This window comes from Engystomops pustulosus, chromosome 6, assembly GCF_040894005.1.
Source record: "Engystomops pustulosus chromosome 6, aEngPut4.maternal, whole genome shotgun sequence".
Lineage (NCBI taxonomy): Eukaryota > Metazoa > Chordata > Amphibia > Anura > Leptodactylidae > Engystomops > Engystomops pustulosus.
In genome coordinates, this window is record NC_092416.1 from 67,845,598 (window position 1) to 67,863,257 (window position 17,660).

A 17,660-nucleotide genomic window follows, 5' to 3' on the forward strand; every position below is an offset into this window, starting at 1 on the left:
CGTTCCGATGCTTTTCAGCGCAGCAGCGCCACCTGGTGGACGGCGGAGGAACTACCTTCATAAATCTCGTCCGGACCCGAATCCTGTTCAGAGAACGCACCGCTGGATCGCGAATGGAACGGGTAAGTAAATCTGCCCCAAAGTCTCAGTCTCAGCACATTTCTACACATGATGTGGTTAAGATACATCTTCAGGAGACACTTGGAAAAAAAATTAAGAAACATTAAAAGGGTAGTCCCATTTTGGCAATACATTTTATTGTTTGTATGATGAAAAATTATACAATTTTACAATATACTTTCTGTATCAATTCCTCACGGTTTCTAAATCTCTTCTTGCTGTTATTCTCTAAGAAGCTTCATTGTTTATTTCCAGTGGACAGAAATCTGACCATGGAAAAACAGCTGCACTGCTCGTTATATCATAGAGAGTAATCAGAGCTTTGTGATATAACGAGCTGTGCACCTGTGTAACCATGAACAGATTCCTGTTGCAAAACAGGCTGTGGGGGTTATTTATCATTGGTTTTCCTGGGCTTTTTTATTTGTAAAGTGTCAAAAAAGTTGCATTGAGATTTTTACTTTTAAAAATTCTCCCAAGACTATTTACACCTCTTCATTAATCTGGTGTAAAGATAGAACTACTGCTAGTGCCAGATTCATGAGTTTGCAAAAAGTCACATAAAAAGTTTCACAGTTAGTCCAGTCCCCTGCTGGTGAATGTGCTGGGGCTTTTTATGTGTTTTAAGACTTTATTAAAAAAAAACTTTAAAATAAAAAATCCCAGAATTAAAGTAGATCATAAAAACATTAATTAAAGGGCCAAAGCCACTTTAATGAATCTGATGGGCAGTGGAGTTACAAAAATAGACATATAACTCTCCCAAAGAGCCATATAATGATAAATAACCCCTTTGTGTCAACCGTATGTAACCCATATGCCACCGATAACTGTCCCTATGTGCAAAAAAATAGGGTGGGCTGGCACCCATGTGACCTGGTCTCTTGGGCAACCAACCGCAAAAAACAGCCATATATGATGGACAACACTGTATGTAGGCCATTCTTTGTCCTCAGACTTCTATGGACGTGTTACATTTTTTTACATTGCTGTAATATTACTTAGAGCAGAGAGAAGATGGCAATATTTTTAACTTCTCGTGTAATCTGATTTCTAAGCAAAATCTGTCTTGTTTCCCAAGATAGACCTTTAAAAACTAATAGCTAAAAAAAAGACAATTATAGAGAGAGTAACTGAGTGGGAGACAAGCTGAGACATACATGCAAGGACATTCTGCTGAAGGTAATAGTACACTTTATACCCTATCCCAAATGCTTTATACATAAAATAACTGCTCTAATGTCCTCTGTATTGGTTATGAGTAGCGAAAAGGTTTGTTACAGCAATATGTTTGAATGTGATGTACCAGTCTGTTCTTTACTGTACTACTATAACTACATTGAATTTGTTGTGCAGCCAAACACTATCTTTAGGTGGATGCATTTGACCACTCACTGTCCTCACATTTAATTCCTGGGAAAGTCCCTACTGAACCCTGTGGGGGATTCAGCAGTAACATGCTCACAGAAAGCATATGGCTCCACAACAAAACCACTTGAGGTATAGTGGTAGAAGAACTGTGTAAGATAGATGTTGCCTTGTGATCAGTTCATGCCAATTGATGCAGTTGACAAATTATCTTTAAGTTTCTACTCTGCCCTGGTTATTTTATGAGCTGTAAAGAATATGACTGTCTTATAGTCAGTGAGGTCACTCACAACTGTTCTCTTTTTAACCTTACAGGAATCGATTATAAAGCCTTCTCCAACCAGAACATTCCTGATATAATTTTCATCGTAGCTGAAAGTAAGGTACTTGTCTCCCCCAACTGTATAATAAGTTGTATTAGTAACCCCAATTAACATGAGGTGTCCTCCAGGTTTCAGCAACCTTGAGAACTTCCTGATATATCTGATATAATCATCTTGGTCTTTGCTGATACTTTCAAGGAGCAAAAAACTAATGACACAATCTGCCAGCGGTAGGACCAATGGTTCTGTCATATTTTCTTTCTTCAGGTCACATTTCACAACATGTTGCAGCGCTGATCTCACTTTTCCTTCTTTATCTTCTAACTGGTCACTAATTTAAATAGAAAAAATAAGGAAAGTTATTATCCCACTAGAATGAAAGCTCAGCATCTTCACATAGCTTTGGATTATTGGCTTTTATTATGCATGGATTGACTCAAAAATAATCATCATAATGTTGAACCCTCTAGAATATATAAAGCTGAGTGTATGTATACAGGGGCGCACCTGCCATGAGGCTAGTTGAGATTCCCGCCTCAGGCGGCGCAACTCCTGCTAGACTAGGGGGCGGAGTCGGCTCCCGCCCACTGGCAAGTGTTCCAGCCGGCACATCTTACCGCCCCCCCCCCCCAACAATACCGCCGCCCATCACATTTACCCGCCGGCGGCCGGCACCTGTACCAGCGTGCAGGCCGACACTTCCCCCAGCGGCCCGCCTATCAAATCCAAACACCCGGCACAGGTGCCAACGCGTGGGCGGATACTTCCCCCAGCGGCCCGCCCAGCCATTCAACATGCGCGCGGCCGGCACATGTACCTGAGCGCCGGCCAACACTTCCACCCCTGAGGCCCGCCTATCACATCTGACCGCCCGGCACAGGTACCAGTCCCTATCCCAGCCCAATGTCCGCGCTGGTCGTTGCCTCCCCTCCCGCTCCGTATTATATGGTATATGGCTGCACGCAGTGTGTATTATATGGTATATGGCTGCACGCTGTGTGTATTATATGGTATATGGCGGCACGCTGTATGTATTATATGGTATATGGAGGCACACTGTATGTATTATACGGTATATGGGGGCACACTGTATGTATTATACGGTATATGGGGGCACACTGTATGTATTATATGGTATATGGCAGCATGCTGTATGTAATATATGGTATGTGGCTGCACGCTGTGTGTATTATATGGTATATGGCGGCACGCTGTTTGTATTATATGGTATATGGCGGCACACTGTATGTATTATACGGTATATGGGGGCACACTGTATGTATTATATGGTATATGGCAGCATGCTGTATGTAATATATGGTATGTGGCTGCACGCTGTGTGTATTATATGGTATATGGCAGCACGCTGTTTGTATTATGTGGTATATGGCGGCACACTGTATGTATTATATGGTATATGGGGGCATGCTGTATGTATTATATGGCATATAGGGGCATGCTGTATGTATCATATGGTATATGGTGGCACACTGTATGTATTATATGGTATATGGCGGCACGCTGTATGTATTATATGGTATATGGTGGCACGCTGTATGTATTATATGGTATATGGGGGCACGCTGTATGTATTATATGGTATATGGGGGCACGCTGTATGTATTATATGGTATATGGCTGCACAATGTATGTATTATATGGTATATGGGGGCATGCTGTATGTATTGTCTGGTATATGGTGGCATGCTGTATGTATTATATGGTATATGGCGGCACACTGTATGTATTATATGGTATATGGAGGCACACTGTATGTATTATACGGTATATGGCCGCACGCTGTATGTATTATATGGTATATGGCCGCACGCTGTGTGTATTATATGGTATATGGCTGCACGCTGTGTGTATTATATGGTATATGGCGGCACGCTGTATGTATTATATGGTGTATGGCGGCACGCTGTATGTATTATATGGTATATGGGGGCACGCTGTATGTATTATATGGTATATGGTGGCATGCTGTATGTATTATATGGTATATGGCTGCACGCTGTGTGTATTATATGGTATATGGCGGCATGCTGTATGTATTATATGGTATATGGCTGCACGCTGTGTGTATTATATGGTATATGGTGGCACACTGTATGTATTATATGGTATATGGGGGCACGCTGTATGTATTATATGGTATATGGGGGCACGCTGTATGTATTATATGGTATAAGGGGGCACGCTGTATGTATTATATGGTATATGGCTGCACGCTGTATGTATTATATGGTATATGGGGGCACGCTGTATGTATTATATGGTATATGGGGGCACGCTGTATGTATTATATGGTATATGGCGGCACGCTGTATGTATTATATGGTATATGGGGGCACGCTGTATGTATTATATGGTATATGGCTGCACAATGTATGTATTATATGGTATATGGGGGCATGCTGTATGTATTATATGGTATATGGCGGCACACTGTATGTATTATATGGTATATGGAGGCACACTGTATGTATTATACGGTATATGGCCGCACGCTGTATGTATTATATGGTATATGGCCGCACGCTGTGTGTATTATATGGTATATGGCTGCACGCTGTGTGTATTATATGGTATATGGCGGCACGCTGTATGTATTATATGGTGTATGGCGGCACACTGTATGTATTATATGGTATATGGGGGCACGCTGTATGTATTATATGGTATATGGTGGCATGCTGTATGTATTATATGGTATATGGCTGCACGCTGTGTGTATTATATGGTATATGGCGGCATGCTGTATGTATTATATGGTATATGGCTGCACGCTGTGTGTATTATATGGTATATGGTGGCACACTGTATGTATTATATGGTATATGGGGGCACGCTGTATGTATTATATGGTATATGGGGGCACGCTGTATGTATTATATGGTATATGGCGGCACGCTGTATGTATTATATAGTATATGGCAGCACACTGTATGTATTATACGGTATATGGCGGCACGCTGTATGTATTATATGGTATATGGCGGCACGCTGCATGTATTATATGGTATATGGCGGCACGCTGTATGTATTATATGGTATATGGGGGCACACTGTATGTATTATACGGCATATGGCGGCACGCTGTATGAATTATATGGTATATGGTGGCACGCTGTATGTATTATATGGTATATGGCGGCACGCTGTATGTATTATATGGTATATGGCGGCACAATGTATGAGAATTGTATGATGCAAGAAAGGAGACATGGGAAGGGGCATGCTGCAGGAAAGGAGACAATGGGGCAGATTTATCAAGCAGTCTGAAAGTCAGAATATTTCCAGTTGCCCATGGCAACCAATCACAGCTCAGCTTTCATTTCTCCAGTGCTCATGAATATTTTAAAGGGGAGCTGTGATTGGTGGCCATGGGCAATTGGAAATATTCTGAATTTCAGACACTTGATAAATCTGCCCCAATATGTGATAGAGGACTGACAGACAGGCTTTGACTGGAACTGACTGACTGACAGGATGTGACAGGAACTGACTGACTGACAGGATGTGACAGGAACTGACTGACTGACAGGATGTGACAGGAACTGACTGACTGACAGGCTGTGACAGGAACTGACTGACTGACAGGCTGTGACAGGAACTGACTGACTGACAGGCTGTGACAGGAACTGACTGACTGACAGGCTGGGACAGGAACTGACTGACTGACAGGCTGTTACAGGAAATGACTGACTGACAGGCTGTGACAGGAACTTAGTGACTGACAGGCTGTGACAGGAACTTAGTGACTGACAGGCTGTGACAGGAACTGACCAAGTGACAGGCTGTTACAGGAACTGACTGAATGACAGGCTGTGACAGGAACTGACTGACTGACTGGCTGGCTGTGACAGGAAATGACTGAAAGACAGGCTGTGCAGGGACTGAGACAGACTGTGACAGAAAAAATATTTTTATTTCTATTTTGTTAAGCTATTTACTATCCCGGGCAATATATAGTTGAAGTTTTGCTACTGACTTCAACAATAAACCTCCTAAACTATTTGTGTATTTTAACTATTTTACAATAGCTACAAACTTAATAACAATGGGTTTCCTCTAATATTATGCCAAATATTTTACCTGCTTCCTTTTATGTCTGCATGAAGTTGTGCAGCATGTCCCCAGTGAAATGCTCCTGTACGTGTGTCCACCCATCTCTTCAGCTCCAGGATGCATCTATCATTGACCTTCAGGACTATGATGTGTTTGAAAAACTCACAGGCCGCATACAGGTGATGAATCATGGAACCAAGGCTGAGGTCTATCAAGATATCTCCCTTAATATGACCTGTAGAAAATATTGAAACATTTAAAGGGAACCTTTCACCGGGGACCTCATTTTCTCTAAAGACAGGTTACAGAAGCCTATTTCTACTTGCATAGGGTATTGAAACCTGTCCCTGCTAAAAATGATACACCTGGTGACAGGTACTCTTTAACCCCTTAGGGACGTGGCCCTTTTTTGTTTTTGCATTTTCATTTTTCACTCCCCACCTTCAAAAATCTGTAACTTTTTTATTTTTCCATGTAAAGAGCTCTGTTTGGGCTTGTTTTATGCGTAACAAATTGAACTTCATAGTGATTGTATTTATTTTTCCATGCCATATACTGGGAAGCAGGAAAAAAATGTAGTGAAAATGATGAAAAAATGCATTTGCACCGTTTTCTTGTGGGCTTAGATTTTACAGCTTTCACTGAGCGCCCCAAATCACATGTCTATTTTATTCTTTGGTTCGGTACGATCACGAGGATACCAAATTTGTACAGGTTTTATAATGTTTTCATACAGTTAAAAAAATTAAAACCTTCCGTACAAAAAAAAAATTCTTCATTTTTCCATGTTCTGGCACTAATAACTTTTTCATACTTCAGTGCACGAAGCTGTGGGTGGTGTCATTTTTTGCGCCTTTTGATGATGTTTTCAATGCTCTCATTTTTAGGACTGTATGGGCTTTTGATCACTTTTTATAGAATTTTTTATATTTTTCAAAATGGCAAAAAAGCGGCATTTTCGACTTTGGGCGCCAATTTCCGTTACCGGTTAAACGCTGGGAAAAATCCCTAATATATTTTGATAGATCGGACATTTTGCGACGCGATGATACCTAATGTGTTTATGATTTTTACTGCTTATTTATATTTATATTTGTTCTAGGGAAAGGGGGGTGATTTAAACTTTTACTTTTTTTACAATTTTTTTACAATTTTTTTTTATTTTTTTAACCATTATTTTAGATCCTCCAGGGTAATTTAACCCTGCAGGGTCCGATTGCTAATACTATATACTGCAATACTACTGTATTGCAGTATATAGCTATTTTACAATGATTTTTAATAGCCTATCCTCTGGTGGCTATTAAAAATCATTGCACCTGGCAAGCCTACGAGTCTCAATGAGACTCTAGGCTGCTATAGCAACCAATCGCCGCCCTCCGATGACGTTCCGGGGGCCGGCGATCGGGCATCCAAGATGGCGGCGCCCATGTAAAGGTAAGTTAGGTGCTGCGGACGGGTTCGACCGCGGCACTTAACAGGTTAACTGCCGTGATCGGTGCCAGCACCGGCCGCGGCAGTGACAGGCGGGTGTTAGCTGTTTTATACAGCCATTACCCGCTGTGTATGGAGAGAGCTCCGCTCGTGAGCTCTCTCCATACAACCCTCCATATAGTTCGTCCTCGGTCGGCAAGGTGTTAAAACACTATATAATTGGAAAATTATATTCCCTGGCAGAGTGAATTATAAAGTGTTTATTTTCAGAATGGAAAAGCCAGGCAAAGTTAAGGCATTGGTCAATTACATCCCAAAGTGTCCCTAATTGGATTGTCTTAAACCTACTGCACCTCACCCCGTTCAAAGCAGCAAGAGTGTCTCAGTCACAGGTCGTGGAGCTTTCCCTAATTCTCTGATATCTCTCCTTACTGGGAATCCATGGGCCATCCACATGGTTCTCAAATGCCCAACAGCTTCTATTAGAGGATGTGGACAGCGGACCTTATACCATGATGAAGATGAAACCAAAGTGGAATTCTGCTGCTTTCTGCAATCACTTACATGGTGGTGGTCACAAAGCCCTAGGTAGACAGCAGACGATGCAGAAGCTTGAAAACGAGCATAGCCCATAGACACAGTGTGGCTTGCTACTGCTACTTGCCTCAAAGGATCTTCTTTGTGGGGATTTTTTTTAGGCAACTTTTTAGCAGACAAATCTTATGCCATTTCCATGCCATGCTGTCAGTTCCTCAAGCAAACTATAATCTGATCAGGCCCATGGCAAACAAAACATGAGCTTCAGTGGATGACAAACCGAAAAAAAAACATGTAAAACTGAGGCTCCATCTACTGCTTCAGTTGTCTAAGCCTCTACCACCATGGCAGCAGGCATTGCTAAAACTCATCTGTCTGGACAAACATCCAAAGTTGTGAGAAAAATTCCTCCCAACCCCTAGAATAACTCCCTGGATCTACGGAAACTATTCACAAAAAAAGAAACTTACTAAAAAAGTGTACAGAATATAGAACTATTTACAAAAAACTTCCCATTCCACTGGAGCAATGGATCCTGGTCAACCACACAAACCTGCGTAGTTGCATGGTGTACGTGGTGTGTGTGTGCATTTTCACCACTCACACCCTGCTGCTTTTCACATATCTGCATTGCAGAGAAACTTTGACCTACCCACCCAACACTTCATATGTGATTTACCAACTTGGAGGAATTTAACTTTAGATATGCTGGAAATGTTGTGTAACAGTAGCAGGCAATAGTTTAGTTCCAGCTCCAGAACACCAGATTGAGACATAGTAGTGACCAACAGCACTTCACCACCAATGACTGGACCTTCATTAGGAAGTTTTGTGCCTTGCTGCACTGGTTCCAATATGAAACATGGGAATGTGAAGGTGGGGGAGACACCTCGCAAAGAGGAAAGCTTATCTGGGCAGTGAGAAGAAGGACCATGTTTTTCCCATTGGAGGTACAAATAGTGCTAACATGGATCCTTTAAGATATTGCTGTATGATGCTGGTACTGCCAACTATACTGAGATTTTGCCTTTAAGATATTACTGTATGATGCTGGAACAGCAAAATATATCAACATTGTGCCAGCACTGTAGCAGGAGCCTAATGCAGTTCTTCACAGTGCCCTATGAAGGGTAATCATTTCCAATTCCCACCAGTCCCTAATCACAGCAGCCTCTTATATTTACCTAAGTGCTCTAAAAAGGGCAATTGTTAATATTTAGAAATCTCTGCCTATCTGACTGAAAGAGAGTAACATCTTTGAGGCTTCTCAGCAGTCAGTCACCAGATTGCATTGTGGTACAGAGGGGTTTTGCGTATAACACCCTCCCCCACCCCACCCCCCATCTAGAATCGCTGCTATTGATGCAACCAGCCAATAGCAGCAATATACATCACCAGAGGGCATCCAGGCATTAACACAGGATGATTCTTTGTGCTGTCTAGGACAGAACCAATCATTAGAGGGCATGACTGATCAATATTTGCTCCTTTTTTGTTGCTTTCCTTGGTGGTAAAAAAGAGGGGTTTTTTAACCCATCTTGTATGTGTGTTGCAAGAGCTGAGCACTGATCATTAGCATTTTACTGATCAGCATTTGCTCATTTTTTGTTGTAATTTTTTTTCCTGCAGTAAAAGTATTAGTGGTTACGGTTTATTCTTTTATCCCCCCAAACATGTTGAAGCACAACATGCACACTCTCTTAAATAAAGTTTACACATGTTAAAGCACAACATTTATACACAACACCCCCCACCCCAATAAAAATGTCCAATTCATCGCAAAGATCTTTTTCAGCAAAGGAGACTTGTGCCTTCCTTGCTGAGACTGATTCTGAAGAGGAGGATGCTCCATTCCTTTATTTTTCCTTCTCCTCTGGTGATGAGGGGGCCTCAAGAAGGTGCCACAGGATTACCGCTGCACATGTTCCTCCACCCGCAAATGATTCTTTATGGACCCTACCCCCTGAAAATTATGCCCCAAACTGCTGAGTTTGTGGGCAGCTCAGGAATTCATTTTGAGACTGATTGCCTCACTGAAATAGACTTTTTAAAATACTTTTTTCTCTGAGGACCTCATAAATCTCATGGTGTCACAGACAAATTTATATGCTAAACAATTTTTTGCACAAAACCCCACATCATCATTCTCTAGTTGACCCCTGTAGATGCAGTAGAGAGGATATGGGGTCTTGTGCCGCACATGGGTATTGTTAAAAAAACAGAGATTAGGTAGTATTGGAGTACTGATGTTTTCTACAGTACTCCAATTTACTGCACTGTAATGACACAGCCAAGCTTTGAGGCAATTCTAAAATTTTTGCATAACAATAATGCACAATGCCCTCCTCAAAACAACCTATCTTTTGACCGTCTATATAAAATTAAATTAAAATTAGGCCAATCCTCGACCGTTTTGCACAAAGTTTGTCGAGGCATACACCCCTTTACAAAACATCTGTGTAGACGAGTCACTTGTACATTTCATAGGCAGGTTAAAATTCCACCAGTACCTGTCCAGCAAGAAGGCAAGGTACGGAATCAAAATGTACAAGCTTTGCAAGAGTACCACAGGGCCCTATGGAAAACAAGGAAATGGATTAAAAAGCTGGCCTTGTACATTGTACAGATGGCACTGTACAACTCTTACATACTGTTCCAATGTGCAGGTCATGCCGTATCATTCCTCAATTTTCAAGAGGTGAAGATTAAGGCACTAATAATTGGCAAGAAAGACCAGGGCCCCAGTACCTCTGGATTAGATGTCCCCCCGTGTTGTGCCAGAGCAACATTTTCCCGTTGGAATACCCCAGATTGCTTCTAAAGCAAGGAAAATATGCTGTTCTAAAAAGGGGGATTAGGAAGGACACTATTTACCACTGTGTGACCTGCCCTGACAAACCTGGCCTCTGCATAAAGGAGTGCTTCAAGATATACCATACAACTCTTGAGTAATAGCACTTTTGTTGTGAATTCATTACAGTAAAGGGAATTATTGTAACAACTGTTAACAAATTGCTCACTATACCCCTTGATTATTTCCTTGCGGGGTGTATTTTGCTAAATAGGGTCACTTGGTTTTATTTTTTTTAGGTTTTCTATTTCCCCTTTAAGCCTCTGAAATTATTAGCACATCCTTTGTAATTCTCCTAGTTCTGCTCAAATACACATGGGCTTTATCATTCAGAGCCCTGTTGTATTTTTTAGCTAGTGTTTAGGACTTCATGTTGGATCTTTCTCACGTCAGGCAACATGGCTTCCCAATCAGAGAAATGACATTTCATAGGGGCACAAACTGGACATCACATAATGGACACAACAAACTTTTCAGAATTAATTGCAATTTCCATCTTGGGCATCTATTGCACATCATATTTGGAAAACCACCTCTGTGTTCAAAATACTACACCATACTAAATTCTCCAAGGGGTGTACTTTCCAAAATTGGGGTCACTTTTTAGGTTGTACCCTGTTTTATACCACTAGGTCTCTCCTAATGCATCCTGACGCATGTAAAGGATTTCTGGCTTCTAAGAGTTAAACATTACTCTTTCCCTCTACTGTGCACCCATATAAAATTTTATATCTACATGTTGGGAAATTCTACATTTGGGAAAAATAGTCTTACACATTTTGGGTGGTTGTTTCATCTCTTATCCCTAGTGGCTTACACATCTAAGAGAAACTGCTCATTTTAGAGCTTACTAAATTCTCCAAGGGATGTACTTTTCAAAATTGTGTCATTTATTGGGATTCTCCTGTTTTGGTAACACTAGGGTTTTCCAAATGCATCCTGACATATGTAAAAGATTTCTTCCAAATTTGGCTTCTAAAAGACAAACATCCCTCTTTCCTTCTGCTGCATACTCATACAAAATTTTATATTCACATGTGGGGAAAGTCTACATCCGGGAGAAATAGTTTATACATTTTGGGAGGGTTGTTTCATCTTTTATCTCTTGTGGCTTAGAAAAATTGTAGGTAAAATTGACTATTTTGGAGTCTGATTGGATCAAAAACCTGTAGCGGCAAATACACATATTCCACTCTGTGTGTGTTATAGCTGAGATGTAGCAGAGTCAGATACTAGTAGAATGTTCTGAAGTTAAATGAAAGTGTAGAGAAACCCTGATAATCTAAGCACATTGTCAGCACACAATTCAATGCCAATGCATAGCCTAGGTAGGAGCCTGCTCAACTCACTCAGAAGCTACTGCCCAGGTAAGCTTTGTAATTGCAGCTGAAAACCACTGCCTGGGAGAGCAAGAGTTAAGATGTTTCTTGTTCTTAACCAATGATATCCTTTGTCTTATTGTAAAGCAAGGTGGAAGCTTATTGAAGAGTGCTGCAACCTGTGAAGTATAAAAAAACCCTGGTGAGCAAGTAGCACATGGTTTTGGTCAGAGTATTCCAGGAGCAGAGGAGAGTGCAGCACATGCCTGTGCTTCTGAAGTCAGTGTCACACTACCAGGAGGAAGAGGTATCTCATGCCAGCTGCCTGACACCTGTAGCTAGTCAGGAAACTAAGCTAGAGCAGAGGTCCACTGTCCGGACTAGGCTTTATCTTTAGCAGCCCAGCATGAAGTTACTACCCGGCTGTGAGAAACTCTTCCTGCAGGAACATCTATCTCCTACCAGCTTCCCAGCCTACTGTTAATGTTAGACTGTTGCCTGCTGTTGATGTTCAAATAAAGAACTGCAAGATTTGCACAACATGCCTCTGCATGATCCCTGGATCAGGCTGTTCACCATCATGGGCTCCCCATCCTTCATCATGCAGGGATCTCAATATACACTTCAGGCATTACCCCAAGGAGAAACTCATTACATCAGCCTCTCCCTTCACTTTTCTTACACACACCATCTGCTGGAGACCTGCCAGGCTGTAGGCCCGTCCTCCGTTCTCAATACCAAGCACCGTGACCATAGTGTGCCCAAGGCCATATAAGCCAGCCACTCCGGGTATTCTGGGCCCCAATTCACTCCAGCCACCCAAAGAAAGGCTAGGCCATGGTAGGGATGTTACAACAGCATCTCATAGCAAGAGGAATCATGAAGTGACTGCTTAGAGAGTCCCCACCCACACTCTGGAATTTTACACTGACCATTACTGAGTGATAGGATCTAAAACAGCAATAAAACTGAGTAAGATTGTAAAATAAGGGGTTAAAGAACCCTAGGGGGTTAAAAAAACCTAAAAATTCAAATCACCCCCTTTTCTCTAGAAGTCATTCAAATATAAATAAACATTAAAAAACATAAACATATTAGGTATCACCGCATCCCAAAAACGCCTGATCTATTAAAATAGATTAACTTTTTTATTGTGTCTAACCCCGTAACTGAAAATAGTGCCTGAAGTTAACATTTTTTATAAACAATTCAATAAAAAGTGATCAAAAGTCCATAAAGTCCTAAAAATAGAAGCATTGAAAACATCATCAAAAGTCGCAAAAAAATTACAACCACCCACAGCTCTGTACACCAAAGTTTGTAAAATGTATTAGTGCAACAAGATGGCAAAATCCAAAAATGTCTTTATTTATTTTTTATTTTTATTGAGATTTGAAAACAAAAAACCTTTTGAATTTTTTTATCCTCGTGATCGCACTGACCTAAAGAATAAAATAGACATGTCATTTGGGGCGCACAGTGAAAGTCATAAAATCCAAGCCCTCAAGAAATAGTACAAATGCGGTTTTTCACCACTTTCACTGCATTTGGATTTTTTTTCTGCTTCCAAGTATACGGCATGGAATATTAAATACCGCCACTATCAAGTGCAATTTCTTACGCAGAAAACAAGCCATGACAGAGCTCTTTACATGTAAAAATAAAAAATGTTATAGATTTTTGATGGTGGGGAGTGAAAAATGGAAAGGCCAGGTCGTTAAGGGGTTAAAGTCAATATGAGAAAATGGATTCATCTATATTGCATCAGTGTTTAATCAGTATATACAATTATGGATATTATTTCTATAGGACAAAAATAGATCAGTTTTTATATAGTGTTAATGAAATAACCACATGCTAATACAGTTCATGTATATGTATACTGAATTATCATACAGATCCTCGTAACAGATCCATATTACACACATGCCACAATACACTTGCCTGAAACAATTCTTCTTTTACAAAAGAATAAAGTTAAAGACAATATTAAACAAAAAAATACATACCCAATGAGAAAGTTTCTGTAAGAGTCTTCATTGGAAATATCAAAGAATCTTCCGCAAAGATCATTTCAGATTTATCTGAAAAGTAATATTCTAAATGTTGTCTGGAATCGAAGCCATGTACATTATAAAGTTTACGGGCAGTGGAATCCATTACGCAATCTCGTATCTTTGGTGGACTGACTCCCTCTCCCTCTAGAATCTATCTGCTGCTTGTGTTTCTTAAGATCACCTGTCACATCACGAGTCAGTCATGAGAACACATGTGATGCTAAACATAAAATATACACTTGCAGTGTTATCTTCAATTTCTGATCCTTAAGGCACAATAACCTATAATCACACAGAAAGCAAATGAAAAGAAATGTGACTCAAGATTCTGGGTGGGGGTATTATTGCATCCACCAGAGGGAACCTGTCATCTAAAATTGTCCTACTAAACCGCTACCAGTATGTTGTCAAGCAGTTAAACAGCTTCTAGATCATGTTTCTTTCATGACCCAGCTTGGTGGCATCATCCAGAAAATCAACTTTGAAGTTAAATGTATAAAGTCAGGGAGGCAGAGAATTTAACACTGGAGTCAAGCTCTCCCGCCTCTGAACTCCTCCTCCCATGTGATTAACATCATGAGCCGGACTTCAGGAGATCTGATCAATGATGTCCCTGGATGCAGGACCATCAATTACATTAAAGGGAACATTTTAAGGCAGGGAAAGCTTGACTTCAGTGTAAAACTCTCCTCCTCCTTCATAAAACCAATTTACACCTCACTTCAAAGTTGATTTTCTGAATGACGCTACCACCATAGGCCATGACATAAACATCATCCAGATGCTGCTTAGCTGGTTTTTGCCGCAGTTGTGCTGACTTCCCTGCGATTCATAAATTGGTGGATACTAAATTCTTCTCCTGTTTGGTTACTGGAGAAAGATTTATTTCGATGTCAGATGTTGGAACAGCATTTGTAGTTTATATGGCCGCATTGAAGGAAATTTGTTTCATTGTAGTTTTTTTCAATTATAATTTGGTTGGGACCAGTAGACCTTTTAGTGTAGGGGATCTTCTATATATATAATTTTGGGATGTTTTGATAAATCCTTGTTGAGAAAGTATTCAGAAGTGTTCAGAAGTATTGGACAGTGTCATTTCAGGATGTTGGCAAAAGTCTGATGATTATTGTTGTAACTAGTGATGAAAACCAGACAATTATGAGAGGTTTCGGAATTCTTTACTGTTTTAGCAGAGGGTTTCAGGCACTCAGCTGTTGTCAGATCAAGGGCTCTTTGGAATTCTGCCTCAACTAGGGGTTTTGAAAAGCCTTTTTCAACCACTTCCCGCCATGTGACGTAATAGTACATCATAAGTCGGGAGTGGGTGCATGGAGAGGGCTGCATATTGCAGCAAACAGTTACCAGTGGCTTCAAAAAGATGGTGGCGCATGGGCTCTACATTGTGCCCCCTGCATATTCAGTTAATACACTGCAACTCCTCACTATGCACCTCCTCATGGTGTGGGGAATATTTTCTTGGCACTCTTTGGGCCCCTTGGTACCAATTGAGCATCGTTGTAACACCACAGCCTACCTGAGTATTGTTGTTGACCATGTCCATCCCTTTATGACCACAATGTACCCAACATCTGATGGCTACTTTCAGCAGGATAATGCGCCATGTCATAAAGCTGGAATCAGCTCAGACTGGTTTCTTGAACATGACAATGAGTTCACTGTACTCAAATGGCCTCCACATTCACCAGATCTCAATCCAATGTAGCATCTTTGGGATGTGGTGGAACGGGAGATTCGCATCATGGATGTGCAGCCGACAAATCTGCGGCAACTGTGTGATGCCATCATGTCAATATGGACCAAAATCTCTGAGGAATGCTTCCAGCACCTTGTTGAATCTATGCCACGAAGAATTGAGGCAGTTCTGAAGGCAAAAGGGGGTCCAACCCGTTACTAGCATGGTGTACCTAATAAAGTGGCCGGTGAGTGTATATTACCATAAACTTCCCCCTTGTTAATTCATATTTAACACCAGTAAATCCTCATAAATTTAGAAAGCAGAGCACCCTGAGTATATATATATATATATATATATATATATATATATATATATAGCCCTGCACATGCCTCAGTATATAGGTAGCCACAGAACTTGCCATCCAGTATATATGTAACATCAGGTTCCCATCACGTGCTCCAGCAGTATACAGTAACCCCCACACATGCCCAGCAGTATACCGGTAGCCCCAACACATGCCCCAGCAGTAAAGCATGGCCCCCACACATACCCAACAATATATAGTAGACCCCACACATGACCAGCAGTATATAGTAGCCCCCACACATGCCCCAGCAATATATAGTAGCTTCCACACATGACCCAGCAGTATACAGTAGCTTCCACACAAGCCCAACAGTATATGGTAGCCCCAACACGTGCCCAGCAGAATAAAGTGGCCCCAATACATGCCCCTTCAGCACTATATAGTAGTCCCTACACATGCCAAAGCAGTATATAGTGCCCCCCACACATGCCCCAGCAATTTATGGGTAGACGCCACACATGCCCCAGCTGTATATAGTAGCCCCTAAACATACCTAGCAGTATATAGTAGATCCCACACATGCCCAACAGTATATAGTAGACCCCGCACATGCCCAACAGTATATAGTATCCCCCACACATGCCCAACAATTTATAGCAGCTTCCACACATGCTCCAGCAATATACAGTAGCTTCCACAGCCCCAGCAGTATACAGTAGCTTCCACACAAGCCCAACAGTATATGGTAGCCCCCACATGTGCCCAGCAGTATAAAGTGGCACCAATACATGCCCAGGGAGTATATAGTAGTCCCCACACATGCCCAAGTGGTATATAGTGCTCCCCACACATGCCCCAGCAATTTATGGGTAGACTCCACACATGCCCCAGCTGTATATAATAGCCCCTAAGCATACCTAGCAGTATATAGTAGACCCCACACATGCCGAACAAATATAGTACTCCCCGCACATGCCCAAAAATGTATAGTAGCTTCCACACATGCCCCAGCAGTATACAGTGGCTTCCACACATGCCAAGCAGTATATAGTAGCCCCCACATGTGCCCAGCAGTATAAAGTGGCCCTCATACATGCCCCAGTAGTATGTAGTAGACCCACACATGCCCAGCAGCATATAGTATAGCTGAAAAAAAAATAAACAATACTCACCTGCCTGCAATCCCTGCCGCTGCCTCCTCTGCACTCCTAAGATTTATTGTTCCAAGTGCTGATGTCATTGCTTAGATGACGGCACCTGGGTCATAGAGACCTTTCTATGACCCAGGCACTGTCACCTAATCAATGGCATCAATATGCAATGGCGTCAGTACCTGGGTCGGACAATAGGCGCTGGCAGTGGTAGCATCTCGTGATCACCGCTGGTCACTATGGAGGGCTCCTGTAGCTAGCCACTGCCATCTTCATCTGTTCATCGAACATGTGCCACAGCTGTTATTGTTATTGTTTATTTTCTGACTTTTCTACATACGAATAACTCCACACATGCCCCATCTGTATAAGGTAGCCCCTATAGATCCACAACAGTTTATAGTAGTCCCCACACATGCCCAG

General features: G+C 41.5%; 1 protein-coding gene across 1 annotated transcript; it reads right to left on the reverse strand.

Moving 5' to 3' along the window:
* Nucleotides 1-240: 240 nt before the first annotated feature.
* On the reverse strand, nt 241-14,281 carry LOC140065768 (nicotinamide N-methyltransferase-like). Its single transcript, XM_072113341.1, has 3 exons — nt 14,036-14,281; nt 5,913-6,120; nt 241-2,142 (listed from the first exon to the last, which is right to left on the reverse strand). Exons 1-3 carry the CDS (start codon nt 14,184-14,186, stop codon nt 1,710-1,712), a joined length of 792 nt encoding a protein of 263 aa, XP_071969442.1. The 5' UTR covers nt 14,187-14,281; the 3' UTR covers nt 241-1,709.
* Between the last annotated feature and the right edge of the window lie 3,379 nt (nt 14,282-17,660).

Coding starts and splice junctions, on each gene's coding strand:
- LOC140065768 (XM_072113341.1), bottom strand. CDS start 14,186: ATGGATTCCACTGCCCGTAAACTTTATAATGTACATGGCTTCGATTCC. Junction 6,121..14,035: donor TACAGAAACTTTCTCATTGG/GTATGTATTTTT, acceptor TATTTTCTACAG/GTCATATTAAGGGAGATATC. Junction 2,143..5,912: donor GCAGACATAAAAGGAAGCAG/GTAAAATATTTG, acceptor TATTTAAATTAG/TGACCAGTTAGAAGATAAAG.